General features: G+C 42.2%; 1 protein-coding gene across 1 annotated transcript in view; it reads right to left on the minus strand.

Annotated features, from left to right (window-relative positions):
• Positions 1-245: 245 nt before the first annotated feature.
• LOC148036979 (ADP/ATP translocase At5g56450-like) overlaps positions 246-21084 on the minus strand; it is a 48021-nt gene continuing 27182 nt past the window's right edge. Inside the window, exon 2 of the mRNA XM_087675935.1 lies at positions 246-1127. Within this exon, the coding sequence (XP_087532061.1) occupies positions 441-1127 (687 nt within the window). The 3' untranslated portion in view covers positions 246-440. The remainder of the gene's footprint in view (positions 1128-21084) is intronic.

Genomic DNA, 21084 nt, shown 5'->3' on the forward strand with positions numbered 1-21084 from the left:
CTCATTCTTTAGCAGGCCACTTAACAAATACCAAACCCAGGACCAGTGCCCCCATATGCCACTGTTAATTCTACCTCAAGAAGGTGCAAGCTCTCTGTAGAGACGAAATTGTTATTGTTCAAAAGATTCTTTTAAAGAGGACCCTTTCTGGTGCTTAATCCTACAAACTGCAGTGAACAAAATTGAACCACCTTAATGATAAAAGCTCTCTTCTCAATGAATTCAGCTTAAGTAAAACATGAAGAGTTGTAGAAACAAGCTTTTGCCATGACTTTCCCAAAATGGAGAAAATCAGAAATAATGCAATCTGAAGAACATATTATTGATGCATAAAATGGCAAATCTACAGGATGCTGTCCCTTCCAGGTATCAGTTTATCTTTTTCACCCGATGATAAGGAGGCACTGCTACACTATAAATTAGACAACAGGGCCCAAAACTCATTTTGACTGGTTAAGTGTGGAAACACCATCAAGCCTATGTGAATTCTGTTTTTGAGTGTTAGGGACTGTGGAATCTATAAGGTGTTTTATTTCATCATAAAGGACTAAAATGAGTGCTGCTCCTGTTCCCCGAAACATATTGGACACAGCCCCTCGATAAAAAGAGTGTAAACCCTCTGTCTGGTATATTGTTTTCCAACAATCTAAGGTGCTGGCATACCTCTGCTGCTCTAAACCTGCCTGCATCATCATTCGTCGACGAACCGTATCAAGAGGATACGAGATCAAACCTGCTGAAGTTGTGACTGCTTGCGCTGTCAGCCATCTTTTCCAGAAGGGAATAGTGCTGGCCTCTTTATGCATGAGATCTTTTGCAGTATCAAAACCTCCGAAATACACACTACGATGAACTACCATACCTTGAATAGATGCAGGCAGACCTCTATACAAGCCTGTTACCCCATCTTTTTTGTAGATGGTCCTCATAAAATGGGGAAGTCCTGTAAACTGGCGTGCTTCAGTCCTGCCCATATCTGCTGCTAGACGTGTATGAGCAATATCCAATGGATATACTACAACAAGAGCAGTACATCCTGCTAAGGCACCAGCAAGGAAATTATGCTGTGCTGTTGTTATGATATCATTGCTTTCTTGGCGTGATAAGAGTATTGTTCTGTACAGATCCTGGAAAAAATGTGGAGGGCAACATATGTAAGTGCTTGAAACTTTCAAGATGCTTATCGTGCATGCGTGCACAGACATACACGTGCATGCACATGCAAATGCAAACCTGCACACACACACACACACGCACGCACGCACGCACGCAATTTGGCATGTACATAATGATTCAAAAGCACACATCATATCCTCTTCACAAATACAACTGATAGCTGCTTATACAATTCATGTATCCCTAATTGAAAAATGTGTTGGGGAAACTAGCCATCTTTCTATGTTAAGTTTCCATAGCCACTTTGAAAATTTGAAATACTCCCAAAATAGAGGATCGATTAAATCCAAACACAAATACCTTTTGATTCTTGAAATGGAACTATTATAAACTTGCCGAATAACTCTTGGCCTTAGTTGTGTGGAAACCAATTTCCTCCAACATAAAACCTACATGATGTTTTCTATGTAAAATACACCTGTTCCCACCCCCCTGCCCCCCAAAAAGAAGAAGAAGAAGAAAGAAGAACATGAGTAGGTGACTAAAAAGAATGACTCTTTAGTCTTACCCAAGAAGAAAGCAACCTTGGAGATTGTGTTTAACGTCTGGACTTTGGCAGCCTCATTTGCTTCATGTACATAATTGCATCATCAATTTGTTGCTCTGGCACATTCCTATAACTCAAGTTCCAGTTAGTCGTTTGGATTAAGTATAGGTCTCTTGGCAAGATATTACTATACCAAAGCATTTGGCCTTTCAGCGCAACATATCATCCCCAAATTGATGGGCAAACCAAGTAGGTTAATCAAGTCCTTGAAGACATACTTAGAGCTTAATGCTACAGGGAACCCAAGTGGTGGGAACAATACTTGCCTTTGATTGAATTTGCTTACAATGCATCCTATCATCAAAGCATTTAGATGACCCCATTCCAAGCTTTATATGGGCAAGAATGCCTAACTCCATTGAGCTTTTCTAACCCTATCCTGAAGGTAAAAGCTTCCAAGAAGATTTTGGAAGAAGTGGATGAATTTAATCATTAATGAGAGAGAGAAAGAGAGAGAGGAGATATATTCTGTTGTGACTTTAAATTTGCTTTTATGCATGATACAGATTACATGATAGAAAGTGAGTCACGTATTGTAGAGAGAGAGAGAGAGATTTTCTGTCACAGCATGTGTGGTCACTGATAGACAGAAGTTGTTTGTTCCAACTTACTGAAATGATTTTCTGCTACGCGTAGGTACCACTTGGGGGGCAGGAGAGAGAGAGAGAGAGAGAGATTGATTCAAATCTCTGCAGCAGTCCGCTCAGGGCTGAAATGAAATGAGGAAGAGAGTGGTTATTAGTGGTGGCAGTCGTGGCATCGTGGTGGACTGGTGACCAGTTTATGAATTTGTTAGTAATCAAATCGACCTAGAATCCAGATTCGTCTCCATCATTCTTTTAAAAGCCATGCTGTAATTTTAAGTTTTAAAAGAGATGCTCGTTAATATGTTTTTATTTGCTAACGTTTTATCCTAATGTTTTATTTGCTAACGTTTTTATCGTAACGAAAACATAAAACGTTTTAACTAGCATGAAATGAGAAAAAAGAAATGAGACACAAAACGTTTTAACCAATCGAGACATTTTAAACCAGCCACAACTAAAAAACGAAGCCACATTCACAACAATTGAGAGCAAGCATTTCAGCACCTGACCATCATGCGCTAAAATGGCAGCCGAAATGTTTCACAAGGGACCTAAAACGCCACATGGCGCTTGACCGAAATGCCTAAAACATTTTGCTTGTCAAAACGTGTTTCGCCCACACCATCTCCCGTTTCCACGTTTTGGACTTGTCTTGGAGTCATTTCGGGCCGTTTCACGTAACTATGGTTTGAGGGCTATTTCAGCTAGACAACAATGTGAAAGTACAAAGCAATCAGTTGGCTGAAAATAGAGTTAAACTCATTCAAATGTCCAAACACAGCTATATCTTTCTTCATACTAAAGTCCATCAAAATTTTCAACCAATAAACCTTGTTGGCAATACTTTTTTTAGCATATAACTCCTCAAGTCTTTGCCACATGTCATAGGCAAATTTCAATTTCTCTATGTTGAAGAGCAAAGTTTATGACACTGAAAGTTCTATGGTAGAGCGTGCAAGCTCATCTAATTTATCCCACTCATCTAGATCCATGGTTGCTGGTTTTACCCCTTTTGTCTTTATGGGCTTCACCTGTTTCTTCTACACCAAGACATTATAACAACACCCTCAAGCTTTTTAATGTGCGAAAGATTGCTACTGTCACTACTGCCAGCGACTCAAAGGTCAACAAATGTGAGCCCAACTATCACACAGATGACCAAGGTACAAAGCAAGTACCAGCCAACAATGAACAACCAAGTAATTGCAGAAATTTCAGATCTGCAAATCAATTTTCAGAGGTACTAAATGTGTGCTACAACACACCACAAGCAATTGCAGCCGTGCCACGGGCTAATACTTCAATTTCTTGAGAAAGCCCCAAATTTTAGCTGCAATTTCTGCTCCAAATGCATCCACGGGCATAAATTTGACTCACACAATCAAAAGCCCTAGAATTTCTTTGCATAAACTGCTCAAACTACATCAAACATAAATCCCGAGTGAATTGCACAAGCCAATTTTGTCAAAATTTCTCAAAATTTGCAAAAGCCCCAAATTTTTATGGGGTCCAATGTGCTCAATTTACATTGAAATTGCATTGCAAGTACATATATAGATCAAATTTGATCCAAATTTTGCAAATTTCACAAAAGTCCCAAAATTCTGTGGGGTCCAATGTGTCAAAATTTCAAGAAATTGAACCTGTCCTACTGCAATTTCTACAATTACATGAAAAGCCCCAATTTCTAAGACTTGAGAGAGTGCAAAATTCCACAAATTTTACTAAACCGAGTAAAATTTTGAATTATACGCCAAAAGCCCCAATTTCTAAGATTAGATGCATGCCCAATCTCTTAAATTTGTCTAACTATGCTTTTGCACATGTGATAGCCCATAGAATTCTACCAAGGATTTTTAAAAAAGCAAGGTAACATTTTTGCTATACACTTTGCCTAAAAGTTGGGACACTTTTAGGACAACAATGAGTAATTCCAATGCTATGCTGTTATATTCAGATGTAGAGAGCTCTTTACTCATGGAAGAGCTCAATAGGCAAAATATTTCAGCAAACAACTCTTCCAATGCATTGCATACTAGAGGTAGATCCTAACAGAAGGGTAATTTTGACAACATAGCATGCAACAAGTCTCGTGGAAAAAATGTAGTGTGCTATCACTGTGGCAAGAAAGGGCATTTCAAACGGGATTGTTTTAAGTGGAAAAAAGAGAAGGGTAAGGGAAAAAGCACTAATGATAACAAAGATGAGTAAAAGGACAGCCAACATGCAAAGAAGAGCAATGTGAAAATAGAGGAAGTCAATATAGTCAATCACAAGAGTGACAGTGGCAGTGATGTACTCTTTGCTTCTTCTTTTAGTGCACAAGAATTGATTGTAGATTCTGATGATGACATGTACACTTGGATTCTTGATTCACGTGCTTCATTCCATGTAACACCACACCGTAAGTGGGTCTTTGACTATAGTGGTGGTAGACATGGTGTTGTCCACTTGGGGGACAACTATGCATGTGACATTGTGGGAATTGGCAGTGTGCAGTTGGCATTTCAGCATGGTTCAGTGTCCACTTTGCATAATGTAAGGCATGTACCTCAGCTCAAGAAGAGCTTGATAAGCACAAGGCAACTAGATGATGAAGACTATCACACTGGCAGAGGTTGTTATGACATCCATACACTGATAAATCAGTCACCAAACAGGTCTTTGGGGGGAGAGTCCCTCAAGAAGTGTGGTCGGGCAAGCCACCTTCATATACAAACTTGAGAGTGTTTGGCTGCGAGGCATTTGTACACATACACAAGGAACAACATAACAAATTGGAGCCAAAGTCTTGTAAATGAATTTTCCTAGGCTATGGTGACAAGGGAGAAATGGGGTATAAATTATGGGATCTCGAGAAAAGGAAATTTGTATGCAGCAATGATGTTACCATCCGAGAAGATCATGCATAAACAGCCAAATAAGACCAAGGAAGTCAAAAGGGTTGCATTGAGAAGAGATACCTATAGGACAACAAAGAGTGCCCCCTGTACAACAACAAATACTTGCTGTAAATGACCCTATAAATGTAGGGAATGATGTTGAAATCGATCAACAAGAATTTGCCCATGATATATCATAGTTTCAGCAAGAAAATGTACCATTAGAATAGCCAAAACAAGGACAACATGCTGAACCATTTGAATAGCAAGCTGTTAATGCAAATTGTAGGCTGAACAGCCAACAAACACTAATCATTGGATCCATAGGTGGACCAGAAATACCAAACAAGCAGATAGGCTTGTTCCTGGTGCAAATTATGTTGCAGATTACGTCATGTTGACAGATTGTGGTGAACCGTCATGCTTCAAGGAAGCAATGGACTGAGAGGACAGCAAGAAATGGCATAAAGCTATGCTATCAGAGATGGAACCTCTAAAGAAAAATGGTTACTTGGGATTTGGTGCATTTGCCCAAGGGGCAAAAAGTCCTACCATACAAATGGGTTTACAAGATAAAGGTCACTTCTGGTTCCTTGCCAAAGTACAAAGCAAGACTTATTGCAAAAGAATACAAGCAAGAACATGGGATTTGACTTTGACGATATCTTTTTTCTTGTGGTTAAGATGACTACTTTGCGAACCATATTGGGCTTGGTTGCATGTGAGGATATGGAACTCATGCAAATGGATGTAAAGATTGCTTTCTTACATGGTGATCTGCATGAGGACATATATGTGCAACCACCAAAAGGTTTTCTGGCCAAGGGGCAGGAAAAGATGGTACGTAAACTCAATAAAAGCTTGTATGGGCTAAAATAGACACCACATGAATGGTATCATAAGTTTGATACATTCATGCAATTTCAAGGGTTTAAAAGAAGTCAAGTGGATCACTGCTTATATACCAAGAAGGCAGCAGATGGCAGCCTCATTATGTTGATTTTGTATGTGGACGACATGCTGATTGGTGGTAGGGATATTCATGCTTTGGACACATTGAAGCAAAACCTACATAGCAATTTTGACATTAAGGTTCTTGGTGAGGCAAATCACATTCTTGGCATGCATATACTCAAGGACATATCGAAAGGTCTTCTTTATTTATCACAGCAGGAGTATGTATCCAAGATTTTGTAGTGTTTCAATATGGAAGGGGGAAAACCAATTGGTGTACCACTACCTTCATATGTGAAACTCAGTGCAGAGGACATCCCTAAATGGCCAAGATTCCATATGTTTCAGCTATGAGTAGCTTGATGTCTGCTATAGTTGCTACATGTCCTAACATAGCATTTGCGGTGGGAGTGGTTAGCAGGTACATGGCACATCCAGGTAGAAAGCATTGGGAAGCAGTGAAAGGTATCATGAGATATCTTAAAGGCACAAAGGATTTGTGCATTTTCTTTGGAAAGCAAAAGGCATCTGTCATTGGTTTTACAGATGTCGACTATGGTCATGCTGACAACAAAAAGTCTACTTCAGGGTATGTATTCAGCTTCACAGGGGGAGTAGTTTCCTCGATCTCCAGGCTACAGAAGTGTATTGCATTGTCTACTACAAAGGCAGAGTATGTGGCTACCACTGAGGCATGCAAGGAGACTTTATGGTTTTCACATTTGGTGGGAGAACTTGGCATTACCAAGACCCTTGTCCTCCATTGCGATAGCCAAAGTGCTATCATGCTAGCACAGAATCTCGTCTTTCATGCCAAGGCGAAGCACATATAGGTGAAGTATCACTTTATCAAGGATATACTTGACAGCAAAAGTATTCAGCTTGTCAAGGTACATACAGATGATAATCCTGCAAATCTTTTCATGAAGGGTCTCTCAATAGAGCGGTTGGCTCATTGCCGACAAATAATGGGAGTTAGATAGTATATGTACTTAGACTTAGTTGATTCTTTTCTCAACCTAAAGGCACGTTGCCTTTAGGTGGGAGGTTGTTGGGAATAAAAGGCCACCGAGGCTTTTATACTTGCTCGAGTGTGAACACACCCTTAGCACTTGTACTTTACATATAACTATCATAAAAACCTAAAAGAGGTACAACTTTTTGTACCCACACATCGTGCAACACACTCTCTCTCACTCTTTCTCTCTCTTTCCCCATTGCCATTGCTGAATATTGCACCTCCACTGTGCATTGAACACCACATCAACCTCGTAGGATATGCTGCTTATCTTCTTGGTAATTTGAAAAGGATCATAATACCTCAAATATAATTTATAATACTTGTCGCTAGTCATCGAATCAAAGTCCTTTGGGACTTAAGGCAAACCCATATGCCATGGCATGAACTTGGGCCATTTTAATGAAGTAGATACATTTCAAAAAAACGAAGCCACTTGATTGCTTACCTTTTATAGCACGCATATACAATCCCACCACACAGCCGCTACGTTGATGCAGTTGATTGCCATTGCACCGTCTAGAGGACATGCTCAAGTCCCCCTCCCCACATGGAAGCACCATGGTGATAGCCTTGGTACCCAATTGAAATACAAACGGGCTGCCTCATAGTAGCCACCCTAGCCCAAAGAACAAGCCACTGCCCTGATGACTAAGGTGTCGGCCCTACAATCTTCGACACCCTCTTCCCGTCCCACATAATTGTTTCTCTCCTCACTCTTTCTCTCTCCTCGATGTCATCATCTCTCTCTTCCCTCTTTGTCTTTCTCTCTTCTCAACAAAAGTTCATTCAATTTCTCTCTCCTTGATATCATTGAGTTTCTCTCTCCCCAATAGACTTTTCTGATAGATTCAAACTTAACATTAAATCAATGTTAACAATGGTATTAGTATAAACATTGACATAACATTAAATGCTAATGTGCACATTAGTATTTAATGTTAAATTACATGAAAATTAATTGTAACATTAACGCCTAATGTTAGATTGATTGTCCAAAGAGAAACTCTAATGCCAATACAAACCAAGGTTTCAACTACTAATGATGGTCTACCATAGCCTCGAAATGGCAGCTCCTAGGCTCCCTCATCAGTGCTTACACATCCCCTCTCCAACACAAACCGAGCATGAGTACTAGATAAGAGACATACGTTGTTGTAACCACCATCAGCAACACATGCCTTCCAAGCACACCCCTCTATTGAGAAACCCTTCACCCGCAATTTGCGTTTTTTGCGTTTTTGAGTTTTGCATTTAGGGTTTGCAGCCCCAAAAAGGGGCGCCATCCTAGACTGACTGTGCCTATTTATAGGCTACTCTCTCATTCATTCCTCACGGCTGATTCATTCAGTCCGTCACCTCTTCTCTCTAGCCTCTCCACTACCCTCACACCCCTTCAGGAGGACATTGCAGTTCATGATTCGTGGCTATCTTCATCATCTTCCTTGTGCTACGGCACCCTTGTTCCCTTGTATCACATTCACTCCATGATTCAGAACTTCATCATTCCATTCATCAGAGTTTCCTCTCTCTTCTCCTCTTCTCCATGTTTGCCGAGTTCACTTTGTGTTCCTCCCCACCAACCCTACTATCTCGCTAGTACGTCATCTTTTGACATGGTATCAGAGCTGGATCCGATCAAACAGTGGCAAAGATCCTCCACTCCAATGAAGGCAAAGACCGGTGGCGGGTTCGTCTTCCACTTCTCTTCTTCTTCCGCTGCATCAAAATCTCGTTTTTGCAGATTTCAAGTGTTTTCAGCTTGCTGCCCACACCCCTTTCGTGAAGGACATCTCAGCCGAAGCTGTCCATTGTTGTCTCCATCAGTTGGCGCCTGATTTCCAGCCCTCTTCACACAGTTTGGAGCTGATTTCAGTCAGGTGACTGCTGTTCCTATGCAAACCTGCTGCCGTACAACCTGCCACATCATCACAGTCTTGCTGTCTACATATTTAGTTCTCTCTCCTGCAAGCTGTCCTACCTGCGTTTTTAGTCTTTTTCTCACTTGTTGCTTACGTTTTTAGTTTTTCTCTCTCCTGCAAGCTATCACGTTTTTATTCTTTCTCTCTTCTCACCTATGTTTTTCTACTGGTTGCAACCTCTTATTGCTGGTCACATCCTCCTCCCACTGGCAGCTCACTTTCAACCCTTCCACTACCCTCCCACCCCTTGAGACGAACATTGCGGTTTGTGCTTCACACTGCCCTCACACCCCTTGAGGCGGACATTGCGGTTCGTGGTTCATGGTGGCTGACCTCTTCCTTCTTCAGCAAGGCACACTGGTATCCATGGCTTCTTTACCAATAGATGTCCAGACTACTGGGTGCTCCTACTGTGGCATCACCGGACACACCACCGATGCTTGCCGACTTCAACCTTTGCTCCCCACCCCCCCGGAGTATATGCGTCTTCCACCAGGCACTCCTTGTGCCACCTCTCCTTTTTGGACCACAGAGATCGTTCTACATCTGCTATTAGAGTACTATACTCAAGGCAATAAGACGCATCCGATGCGCACTAAGTCCTTTCGAGCACATGGAGGATCGATTGGCGCTACGACCTCCTGGAGATCGCCGCAATGCCAGCGGCTGTCTTCTCCCACTTATTTTTAGGTACAGTGGCTTCAACGACCTACGAATCTGCAGTCCGCTCCATCGAGAGACAGTGATTGTTTGATAACGTCTCTTTGTCAGTCTGCTCCTTCGAGGGACAGTGGCTGCTCGACTCCTTCCTCTTCTTCGGCTACCCTGTTTGCTCCACTGAGAGACAACGACTGTTGCCCACCTCTTGCTCATTCTGAGCCCCACCGTTCCCCATCCTCAACTACTCACGTTTGAGAGGCTATCTTTGGGCGCTCTTTGTCACCTCAATACCTTCTTCGGTACGACCGACGGCACTTCCTTCATCATTAGACATTTTGGAGTCCGTGATCCATGAGTTTTTGGATTCCCTATCTACTTCAGAGGGGGATTCAAAGGGAATGTTATCTCTTTGCCCTCAGAGGGGAACATCTACTTCTTCTTCAACTTTAGCGGGGGCCCCTCCACCTCCCATTTCAGAGGGGAAACCTACTCTACATGAAGTTCCTCACCCATCCTCTACTTTCTTGGGGTGGCTGTTTTCGACCAGTCATCTCTTCTACTGATACCCAGGATCTTCAGGTACCACCTAGATCAGGACCTCGGAGGTTCAGCCGCAACTTGGTGACGAGGCCTTCGTATTCCTTCCAACATGGATGCACGGAGCTAGTGGTTTCTCTCTCGAGATTGAGTTTTAGGTTCCCCAGTTCACTCTGTCTACTGTTCATTACTGCAGGTTCCCTTTCCGGTGGAAATCTTGGATCTTAGGGATCCTCTTTTCTTCCTCCTCTTCTTCTAGCCTTTGTCCCTTGGTCAGCATGGAGCCACCTCCCGAGATCGAGGACGGGCACATCCTTATGGTTCTCGGCACCACACAAAGTTCGACATTCCTCCTATGCATTGCATGTTTTCATCATCTTTGTACTAGGGCACTTAGGCAAGAGAATAATTTCCCCATGAAGGACACTCTCCAAGTGGCACCTACTGCATGAGCATTCTTCGGCATGTAGCATTGTATCTCCACCTCACTCTTCTCTTATTCCCCTTTTTCAGCTTGAGAGGGGATATTGAGAAACCCTTCACCCGCAATTTGCGTTTTTTGCGTTTTTGCGTTTAGGGTTTGCAGCCCCAAAAAGGGGTGCCATCTTAGACTGATTGTGCCTATTTATAGGCCACTCTCTCATTCATTCCTCACGGCTGATTCATTCAGTCCGTTACCTCTTCTCTCTAGCCTCTCCACTACCCTCACACCCCTTCAGGAGGACATTGCAGTTTGTGGTTCGTGTCTATCTTCATCATCTTCCTTGTGCTACGGCACCCTTGTTCCCTTGTATCACATTCACTCCATGATTCAAAACTTCATCATTCCATTCATCAGAGTTTCTTCTCTCTTCTCTTCTCTTCTCCATGTTTGCCAAGTTCACTCCGTGTTCCTCCCCGCCAACCCTACTGTCTCGCTGGTACGTCATCTTTTGACACTCTCCTCCTAGCAATGTCCCATATCACCCTCAATGAGATAGAAGTATACCTGTCATGAGTGAATCATCACGATTCCGTGAACAAAAGTAGTTCTATGCATGTCACTGGATCTCATGCCAGATTGCAAATTGACGCTCTAATACAAATGAAACGCCCCCCTAGGATCCAACCTGCACACAAGACACGACACAAACCACATTCATAAATATAAGAGACTAGACATGAGACTTACCTCCCGACCATAGAGCCAAATGGGTTCATCCCCAAGCAAGCTAGCAACACTGCAGGTCACAACCATATCCCAAGGGTTGGCATCCTATACTACCAACCCATACCATCTTGGTGTACGGATGTATCCGCCAATGGGCCAAGAGTCTAAGAGTGGTGATCACATAATAATGTGCACAATAGGGTCTTAAGTCCTGTGGATAGGACTCGATTTCCCTAACACCTAAGTACCCTTAGTGCATTCGTACTAAGACACTTCATAACTATTGTGACCAATGCTACTAGTGCCCACCCAAATACCCAAGGATGTAACAATCACCTCTAGTCTTGACAGGCCACTAGGTAGCCCACATGCACCCTCTATCTGATACCCTAGTTACTTTGGGGTGGGATACCTTGGGATGATTATGGGTTGAACTATGCTTTACAATACGTTTCTTTCCAATTTTAGGCCTAAGAGGAGGCATTAAGCATAAAAATGCATTATAAACTAAGAATCAACTTAAAACAGCCCCAAAACATGTTCATGTTAGCTAATATGTCAGCTCATGTGTGAGTCTGTGCATGCAAAGGCTGTTGGGCTAAGAAATGCACTTAGCCACTTAAACAGTCCCAAAACATGCTTATTTTAGGCTTATTTTAGCCAAAACCCTAAAACGGGGAGCAGATCAAGAAAGTTAAGTGGGAGAGCATCTAGAACCCTAATTTTCTATAAATTGGCAGCCAGCCCTCCACTCTTTCACAATCGCTTTTTTGCAAGTTTTAGGTGTTACCAACTTGCTGCCTACACCCCGGTCACGGAGGACATCTCAGCCCTTGCTGTCCATCACTGTTCCCTACAATCTCGCGCCTGTTTCCAACCCTCCACACGCTGATTGCTGTTGTTTCTGCCCGGCAACTGACTGCTGATCATCTGCACTGCTGTCGTACAGTCTGCCACGCCAACAAACTGCTGTGTTTGCAGGCTCCAGCTGCCACCCTGACAGTTTTCTCTCTCCTGTCTACAGTCGCTACAGTCTTTATCTCTCCTGCAGGCTGTCCTGCCTACGTTTTTAGTCTTTCTCTCTCCTCACTGTTGTCTGCATTAGATCCAGCTTCTCACTACTGCGTTTGCTGGTGTTCAACATCCCAAGGCTGCCTTGCTGCGATTCAAGATCCGTTCGGAGTACGACGCACTCTCTAGCTCATTACCCTTGCCCTGATCCTAGAGATACAAGAGTTCGAGGTTCAATATTCATTCACTGCATAGTGTTTGCTGCATGAGCATCGTATTATTAGTAGTCATATCATTTCATTTATTCATTGTGTTCATTGTCTCTGAGTTACTCTAACCCTAACCCTAACTGTGTTCTTTTTATCAGTCTGTGCTTTGTCATACGGTTTCTGTTTATGTTTCTGTGTTAGGGTATTTTTCTTTACAGAGGCTCGGGACATTATTTAGGATATTTTAGGCATTTTTTATGGTCTTAATTTTCTTCATATTTAGCATTTATTACTGACCGACCTGATCACATTAAGGACATATTTTTGTCCTATATATTCAGGCTCCTCCTCTTCACTCAGTGACTCATCTGCCATCACACATATGGAGACTCCGTGGAGTGGAGCCAGTGCTGGTGCCCACGTAGCCAATGACTCACTATTGTATGCAACTGTCTCATGTTGGATATATGGATTCCATTTCCAGAGCATACATTTGAGTTCTCATCTGTATTGTGTTCTTCAGTGTTATTTCTTTCCCTTTCTCTTTTGTCTTGTGTTTCAGCAATTTATTACAGCATATGTTTATGCTACCATTGCTGCTCCACTTTTGACATGGTATCAAAGCTCAGATTCTATGCTCCTCTTGTATTTTCTTTGCTGATTTCAGGACTGTTATGACCATTGCTGATCAGGCTACTGCTGCTCCAACCAGGCGACATGTTTTACCTGCATTTTTGCTAACGTCAGCACACGTACAGCCTGCGTCAGCCCCTCTCCTACCTGCGTGGTAATTCCAAGCTGCGTTTAAGTGTATCTACATCTCATCCTGGCTAACCAACTGCATTCTCAAGCCATTTTTGCTGTTTCAGGCAGTTTTTGGCCGATTTCTTACATTTTCGAAGCAAATTTCTTCTTGTTTTGTCCGATTTTGGTGAATACTCCGTGTGAACTCTCATTTTCTGTAGTCTGTACTTGTGGTTTGGTTGTGTTCCCTCTCCAAATACCTTCTTTTCACTACTTCTCTTCTACATCCTCTACAAATGGCTCCTCCGTGCACATCCACTAATGATATGCTACATGGAGATTCCAGTGAGGCTTTTGCAACTTCCGAGAGGGGTTCAAAGATGAAGAAGTCAAAGACCCTGTGTTACCATTGTGGAAGGAAAGGTCATTTACAGAAGGACTGCAAAGAGTCAGCAACTTCTAGGAAAAAGAAGGAGAAGAAGATGAAGCGGGATGTGGACTCCTCTAACGAGTCATCATCTGCCTCAGACTCAGACTACGATCCTTTGACCAAGGAGAAGTCCAAGGCGCGAAAAGGATCAGCTTCTTCGAATCTCGGAAAGGGCTTGATGGCCCTCTTCCTCAGCTACTTTCTAGTGATAGTGATGACAACATTCCTCATTGCTCTCTAGTGCCAAAGAGGGAGTGTGAGAGGGTGGTGAGATGGGGCAGCCGCCCCTCATCTATACATCTATACAAATGCACAGGATCCACAGATCGACGTTCTTGACACATCAATCGAAGTTTGGCAGGTTCAAATCTTGGAGCTAGGATTGACATCCAAGTTCATGAGGGTTGTTTATTTGACAGAGAGCGGGCTTGGCTCCTAGTCTTGAGCTCACATGAGGGGACACTTTGGCGGTTTGGCAAAAGGCAGGGAATCCATGGTCACATATATCCTAGAGGCATTTTTGACAAGATGGCCATGTATGCTACTACGTGACATTGGGACAGACACAAAGATATGCTAGGATCTTCTCTATTTTCACAAGATAGTACAATTGATCTTGACATCAAGTTCTTTCCAAGGCACCTTGGTGGTGACTTGATCACCCACTCCTTGGGTATCCATAGATCTACTTGGTGGTTCTATGTTGTATGGTTTATGATTCTTTATCATGGTACCATTGTACTATATCAAATCACCCATGATTTGAGAGAGGGTGTTAGCAAATATGTTAGCTCATGCATGAGTCTATGCATGCAACGACTGGGGACATTATTTAGAATATTTTAGGCATTTTTTATGCTCTTCATTTTGGTCATATTTAGCATTTATTGCTGGCCGACCAGCAGTAAATGTAGGCCGACATAATCATATTGAGGACATATTTTTGTCCTATATATTCAGGCTCCTCCTCCTCACTCATCAGTGACTCATCTACCGTCACACACGTGGAGACTCCGTGGAGAGAGGAGCCAATGCCAGTGCCCGCGTAGCCGGTAACTCACTCTTGTATGCGAATTTCTCATGTTGGATATATGGATTCATTCCTGAGCATACATCTGAGTTATCATCTGTATTGTGTTCTTTCTTTCTCATTCTGTTTTGTCTTATGTTTCAACACTTTATTACAGCAAATGTTTACGCTTTCATTACTGCTCCACTTCTGACATGGTATCAGAGCTCATGTTCTGTGCTCCTACTGTATTTTCTTCACTGATTTCAGGACTATTTTGACCATTGTTGATCAAGCGATTGTTGTTCCAACTAGGCGACCTGTTTTACCTGCATTTTTGCTGGCATCAACATCTATATAGCCTGCATCAGTCCCTCTCTTGCCTACATGGTAGTTCCAGCCTTCCTTTTGGTGTTTCTCTATCTCCTCCTGGCTGGGCGACTGCATTCTTAGGCCATTTTTGCTATTTCATGCAATTTTTGGCTGATTTTTTGCCTTTTCGCAGCAGATTTCTTCTTGTTTTGGTCAAATTTTGGAGAATACTGCATGTAAACTGTAACCAAACTTCCATCTCGGATAGGGTGGTAAATAACCTGATTAAGCACTATTTACAACAATTAACAAATTCACAAAATTGAAAAGTACACTTTACCATATAATCTTGGACTTTGGACACCCTGTTGGCCCCAAAACTGGAATCCCTTTTGGTATTTATTTAACTTAATTGAAGAAGAAGTTGATGTACAATGGGATTCTCCCAATCCGTTTCGATATTCCAACTCCCCTTGTTGTTCATCAGCAAGTCTTTAATGTGATTCCAAGTTTTCCACATGACCATCAGTCTCAAAGATCTTATCCTTAGTTTGCAAAATAGGTGGTACCTTCTTGCCACCCTCAAACCACCTCAAATGGAGCTTTGACTATAGAACTATGCACGGTGTTGTTGTAAGCAAACTCAACCAAGGGCAAATACTACTCCCACTGTGTCTTGTGGTCTGAAACATAGCACCTTAAAAGATCTAACACTGTGGAATTTGCTTCCTCAGACTGACCATCTATCTGCGGATGGAAGGATGATGAGAATTTCAGCGTGGTATCCATATTCTCAAACAAGCCCTTCCAAAATAAACTGGTCATCCGGGGGTCTCGATCACTAATAATCGACTCTAGCATACCATGATACTTACAGATGTGCTACAAAAACAATCGTGCCATATGATCAACCTTTATTTTCTTCCTCACCGGAATGAAATGGGCTTGTTTACTAAACCTGCAAATGATAGTCCATATCCCATCATTCCCTGTAGGTATCTTAGAAAGCTCAAAAATAAAGTCCATTGCAATGCTCTGCCAAGACCTATCTGTAATAGGCAAGGGCTGCAACAAACCCGGCATCTTTAGCCTATCATGCTTTACCTTCTGGCATACGATGCATACCTTAACAAATTGTTCTACATCATGCCTCAAAGCTGGCCAATAAAAGAAATGCTCCACTGCCTTGACCGTGGCATCAATACCTCTGTGTCTTGCATACAAAGGAGCATAACTTTCAATGATAACTCTAGGCCTTAACTACTTTGTGACACACAGTCATCCATGCATCATCAAAAATCCATCTCTTAGCACAAAGTGTCCATGCCTTTGGCCATTGCATTGCTGATCATAAACATTAGCAAAGTCCGAATCAGCAACATATTGCTTTTTTATGGCATCCAACCCAGTGTGATAAACCATGCTGATGGCTGAAATTTGTGGCTTACGTGACAGTGCATCAGCCACAACATTCTTTTTACCATTAATATGTACAATCTGAAAATAAAACACGGATAGGGTGGTAAATACCCTGATTAAGCACTATTTATAGCAATTAATAAATTCACAAAACTGAAAAGTACACTTTACCATATAATCTTGGACTTTGGACACCTTGTTGACCCCAAAATTGGCACCCCTTTTGGTATTTTTTTAACTTAATTGGAGAAGCAGTTGATTTACAATGGGATTCTCCCAATTCCTTTCGGTATTTCAACTCCCCTTGCTGTTCAAAATGACCAGCAAGTCTTTAATATGATTTGCCCCTTGATTCGGGCAATCAATTGGCCTTCACCCGCTTTGATGGAGATGGAAAATGCCCCAAATTCAATTATTTGTTGGTCCCTCCACTTGAATAGGCCAAAAACAGCTTCAACCCTATTGAATCCAAGTCTTGGAGCTTCCAATTTCTAGCATGCTTCCCGAGGCTGCTGTTAAATCCTAATTTTTGCTACAGATAGGATTTACAATAGAGAAATCTGAAATTTCTCAGCCTCTGGTGAACTCAATGTTGCAATCTTTGAAGCAAGGCTATAGAAAGGCAGGGAGATGAGAGAGAGAATGCTGAGGAGAGAGAAAATTGAGACTTTCTTTGCGAAGAACTGAAGAAAATCTGTCATTTACTACTGTTGCCCTGTCTCAACAGCTTGTAGATGCAAAGAATTGAAAAAAATCAGTCATTTACTGCTGCTGCCCTATCTCAACAGCCTGTAGATGCTATTACTTGCTGTTGATTGGTCTTCTCCTGCCCTTGGCTGCCTCAAAAGGTCCTCCAATGCCTGCAAATCAGACCCGCAACATCTCCTCCCTCTCTCTTGCAGGCTGAATACACTAAAAATGCCTCTCTTTAGACTCTAAAGACGTTTTTCAATCTTACATGAGCATTTTTGACAAGTGGCACCCTTCCCAAATGGTTTTTTCAGCATTATCAATTATTAAATATTAATTTTCAGTCTTTAAATACTGAAAATTAATCTGATAATTATTTTAATGCCTGGAAAATAATCTGACTGGCCAATAATTAAATTAGTAGGTAATTTCCATTCCTAAGTGTCTCTGCGCCATCTTTGACCATCAAAGTTGGCGTTAGGTACCATTAAACGTCACATTCCTAGTGTCACCAACTCATACTTATGGACAAATGAATGACCTAGGCCAACAACTGGCATCAGCTACCACTAAGTACTTGTGCGGCATAACTTATAGCAACTTTTGCCTTTGACATCCCGTGATTTCCTCGGGTCTCAGGCTCGTAAATTTACTCTAACCCTAGTTACATCTCACATCTGCAACATTTACTTAACCATGTGATTAGAAATTAATCCACATATTAAGTGCGGTTTCAAAAATACATGTCCTCATGACATAAACTCTTATTTTCTATAGTTTGTGCTTCTGGCTTGCTTGTCTTCCCTCTCCAAATACCTTATTTTCTCTACTTCTCTTCTACATCTTCTATAGATGGCTCCTCCGTGCACATCGATTGATGATACGCTACATGGAGATTCCAGTGAGGCTTTTGCAGCTTCCAAGAGGGATTCGAAGTCGAAGAAGTCAAAGACCCAGTGTTACCACTGTGGGAAGAAAAGTCATTTACAGAAGGGGTGCAAAGAGTTAGCAGCTTCTAGAAAGAAGGAGAAGAATACCAAGATGGATCTAGACTCCTCCGACGAGTCATCATCTATCTCTAACTCAAACTCCGATCCTTCGACCAAGGAGAAGTCCAAGGCGTCGAAAGGATCAACTTCTTCGGATCTCGAGAAGGGCTTCATGGCCCCTTCCTCAGCTGCTTTCTAGTGGTGGTGGTGATGACCGCATCCCTCATCATTTTCTACTACCAGAGAGGGAGTGTAAAAGGGTGGTGAGATGGGGCAGCCGCATCTCATCTATACATCTATACAAATACACAAGATCCACAGAGCGACGTCCCTGACACGTCGACTGAAGTCTGGTAGGTTCAAATCTTGGAGCTACGATTTACATCCACGTTCATGAGGGCTGTTTATTTGATAGAGAGCGGCTTGGTACCTAGTCTTGAGCTCACATAAGGGGACACTTTACCGGCGGGGAATCCATGGTCACCTATGTTCCAGAGGCATTTTTGACAAGATGGTCATGTATGCTACTTAGAGACATTGGAACAAACACAAAGATATGCTATGATCTTCTCTCTTTTCAAGAGCTAGTATGATCGACCTTGACATCAGATTCTCTTCGAGGCACCTTGGTGGTGGGCTTAATCACCCACTCTTTGGGTATCCAATGGTTCTACTTGGTGGTTCTATGTTGTATGGTTTATGATTCATTATCATTGTACCATTGTATTGTATCAGATCACCCATGATCTGAGGGTGTTAGCAAATATGTCAACTCATGTGTGAGTCTCTGCATGTAGAAGCTGGGGACATTATTTAGGATATTTTAGGGATTTTTTATTATCTTCATTTTGGTTATATTTAGCATATTGCGTCAGCCCCTCTCCTGCCTGCGTATGTTGGGGTTATCAGCTGAGAGTGGCAGAAGTTCGAGGAGTGAGCGTGAGAGTGTGACGGCTGGAGAGAGAGAGAGAGAGAGAGAGCTAAGTCAAGTATCAACAATGTGTTGGTACACAAAGAATAAAATGTATTTATACTTAGGACACGTAAGGGTGCATTCACATATACAATGTGTGTGTCCTATACACGGAGGTTAAACTCGGCCTTTATCCCAACAACCTCCCACCTAAAGGTCTGATGTGAACCTCTAACCAACTCCCACTAGTCATATGCAATGCTCGTGTTGAGCTTTGCTTAGGCTTTTAGTAAGAACATCTGCAGGGTTGTCTTGTGTTTTGATCTTGGTCAATGTGATTTGACCATCTTTCAGAATCTGTCTAATGAAGTGATATCGCACATCTATATGCTTTGTGCATGAATGATACATGGCATTCTTAGCCAGATACACAGCACTCTGGCTATCACATCCCAAAACAGCAGTACCCATAGACATGCCAAGATCTTCTGCAAGTCTACTCAACCATATAGCTTCCTTAGAAGCTTCAGTAGCTGATATGTATTCAACTTCAGTGGTACTTAGTGCAACAATGTTCTACAACTTGGAACACCAAGAAACAACCCCACCAGCAACTGTAAAGACATACCCGCTCGTGGACCTACGAGTGTCCAAGTCACCTTCCATGTCTGCATCACAATAACCCTGTAAACTAAGTGCACCCTGCCCATAGCAAATACACTTTCTTTGTGTACCCTTTAGGTATCGAAGAATACTTGACATAAACCTGCTAACAACTCCCATTGCATGAGCAATGTCTGGACGAGTAGCAACCATAGCATACATAAGAGAGCCACAAGCTGATGCATAAGGGACTCTCTTCATAGCATTTACTTCCACGTTATCTTTTGGGTTGTTGGCTTTGCTAGGCTTAAGATAAGGAGGTAAGGGTCCCCTAAAGGCTTAAGCTTCAGCCATGTTAAATCTATCCAGTACCTTTTCAATGTACTTTTCTTGAGATAAAAACAACAATTTCTATGTTTTATCCCTACGAATTCTCATGCCCAATATATGCTCTACATTCCCCAAATCTTTCATGGAGAAAGCTGATTTCAGCTGATCTTTGAGAGCATAGTTTCTCTTTCCCCACTAGCAACATATCATCCACATACAAAACAAGTATGATGGGACTGCCATCTGTATCCTTTTTCATGTACAAGCAATGATCTGCATGACTGCGTGTAAACTCATGAGATAGCATGAAAGTGTCAAACTTTTTGTATCATTGCCGTGGTGCTTGCTTCAACCCATACAGGCTGCGTTTTAGCTTACACAGCATTTGCTCTTTTCTAGGGACTACAAAGCCCTCGGGCTATTTCATGTAGATTTCCTCATCAATGTCACCCTACAAGAAAGCTGTTTTTACATCCATTTGATACATCTCTAAGTCCAATATAGTAGTGAGAGCAAAAAGCACACGTAGAGTGGTCATTTTCACAATAGGTAAGAAGACCTCTTGGAAGTCAATCCCTTCCTTTTGTGCATACCCTTTGGCAACCAGTCTCGCCTTGTACTTGGGTTTCCCATCAACTGTCTTTACTTTGTACACCCATTTATTTGGAAGTGGCTTCCTTGTTGAGCTAAAATATGCATTACTTGCTGATTAGCCTCTTAAACAGCCCCAAAACACACTAAAAAATGCCCGTTCAGAGTAAAAACCCTAAAACCGAGAGTAGTTCGAGAGAGTTTAGTGGAAACCCTAATTTTTGGGATGCCCTTCCACATCTATAAATACAAAGCTGCCCCCATTCAGCCTTCATTCTGTCTGTGCAGGTTTCTCACTCCACGTGCAGATTTCAGCCATCCGCCTCCTCCCACGTGGCTGTCCAGCCCTCAAGACTGCTGCCACTCCATCTGTGTTTACTCCTGTTGCTGGTGCCTTCATC

This window comes from Lygodium microphyllum, chromosome 4 (genome assembly GCF_053477565.2).
Source record: "Lygodium microphyllum isolate KBCC chromosome 4, Lygodium_microphyllum_v1.1.10, whole genome shotgun sequence".
Classification (NCBI taxonomy): domain Eukaryota; kingdom Viridiplantae; phylum Streptophyta; class Polypodiopsida; order Schizaeales; family Lygodiaceae; genus Lygodium; species Lygodium microphyllum.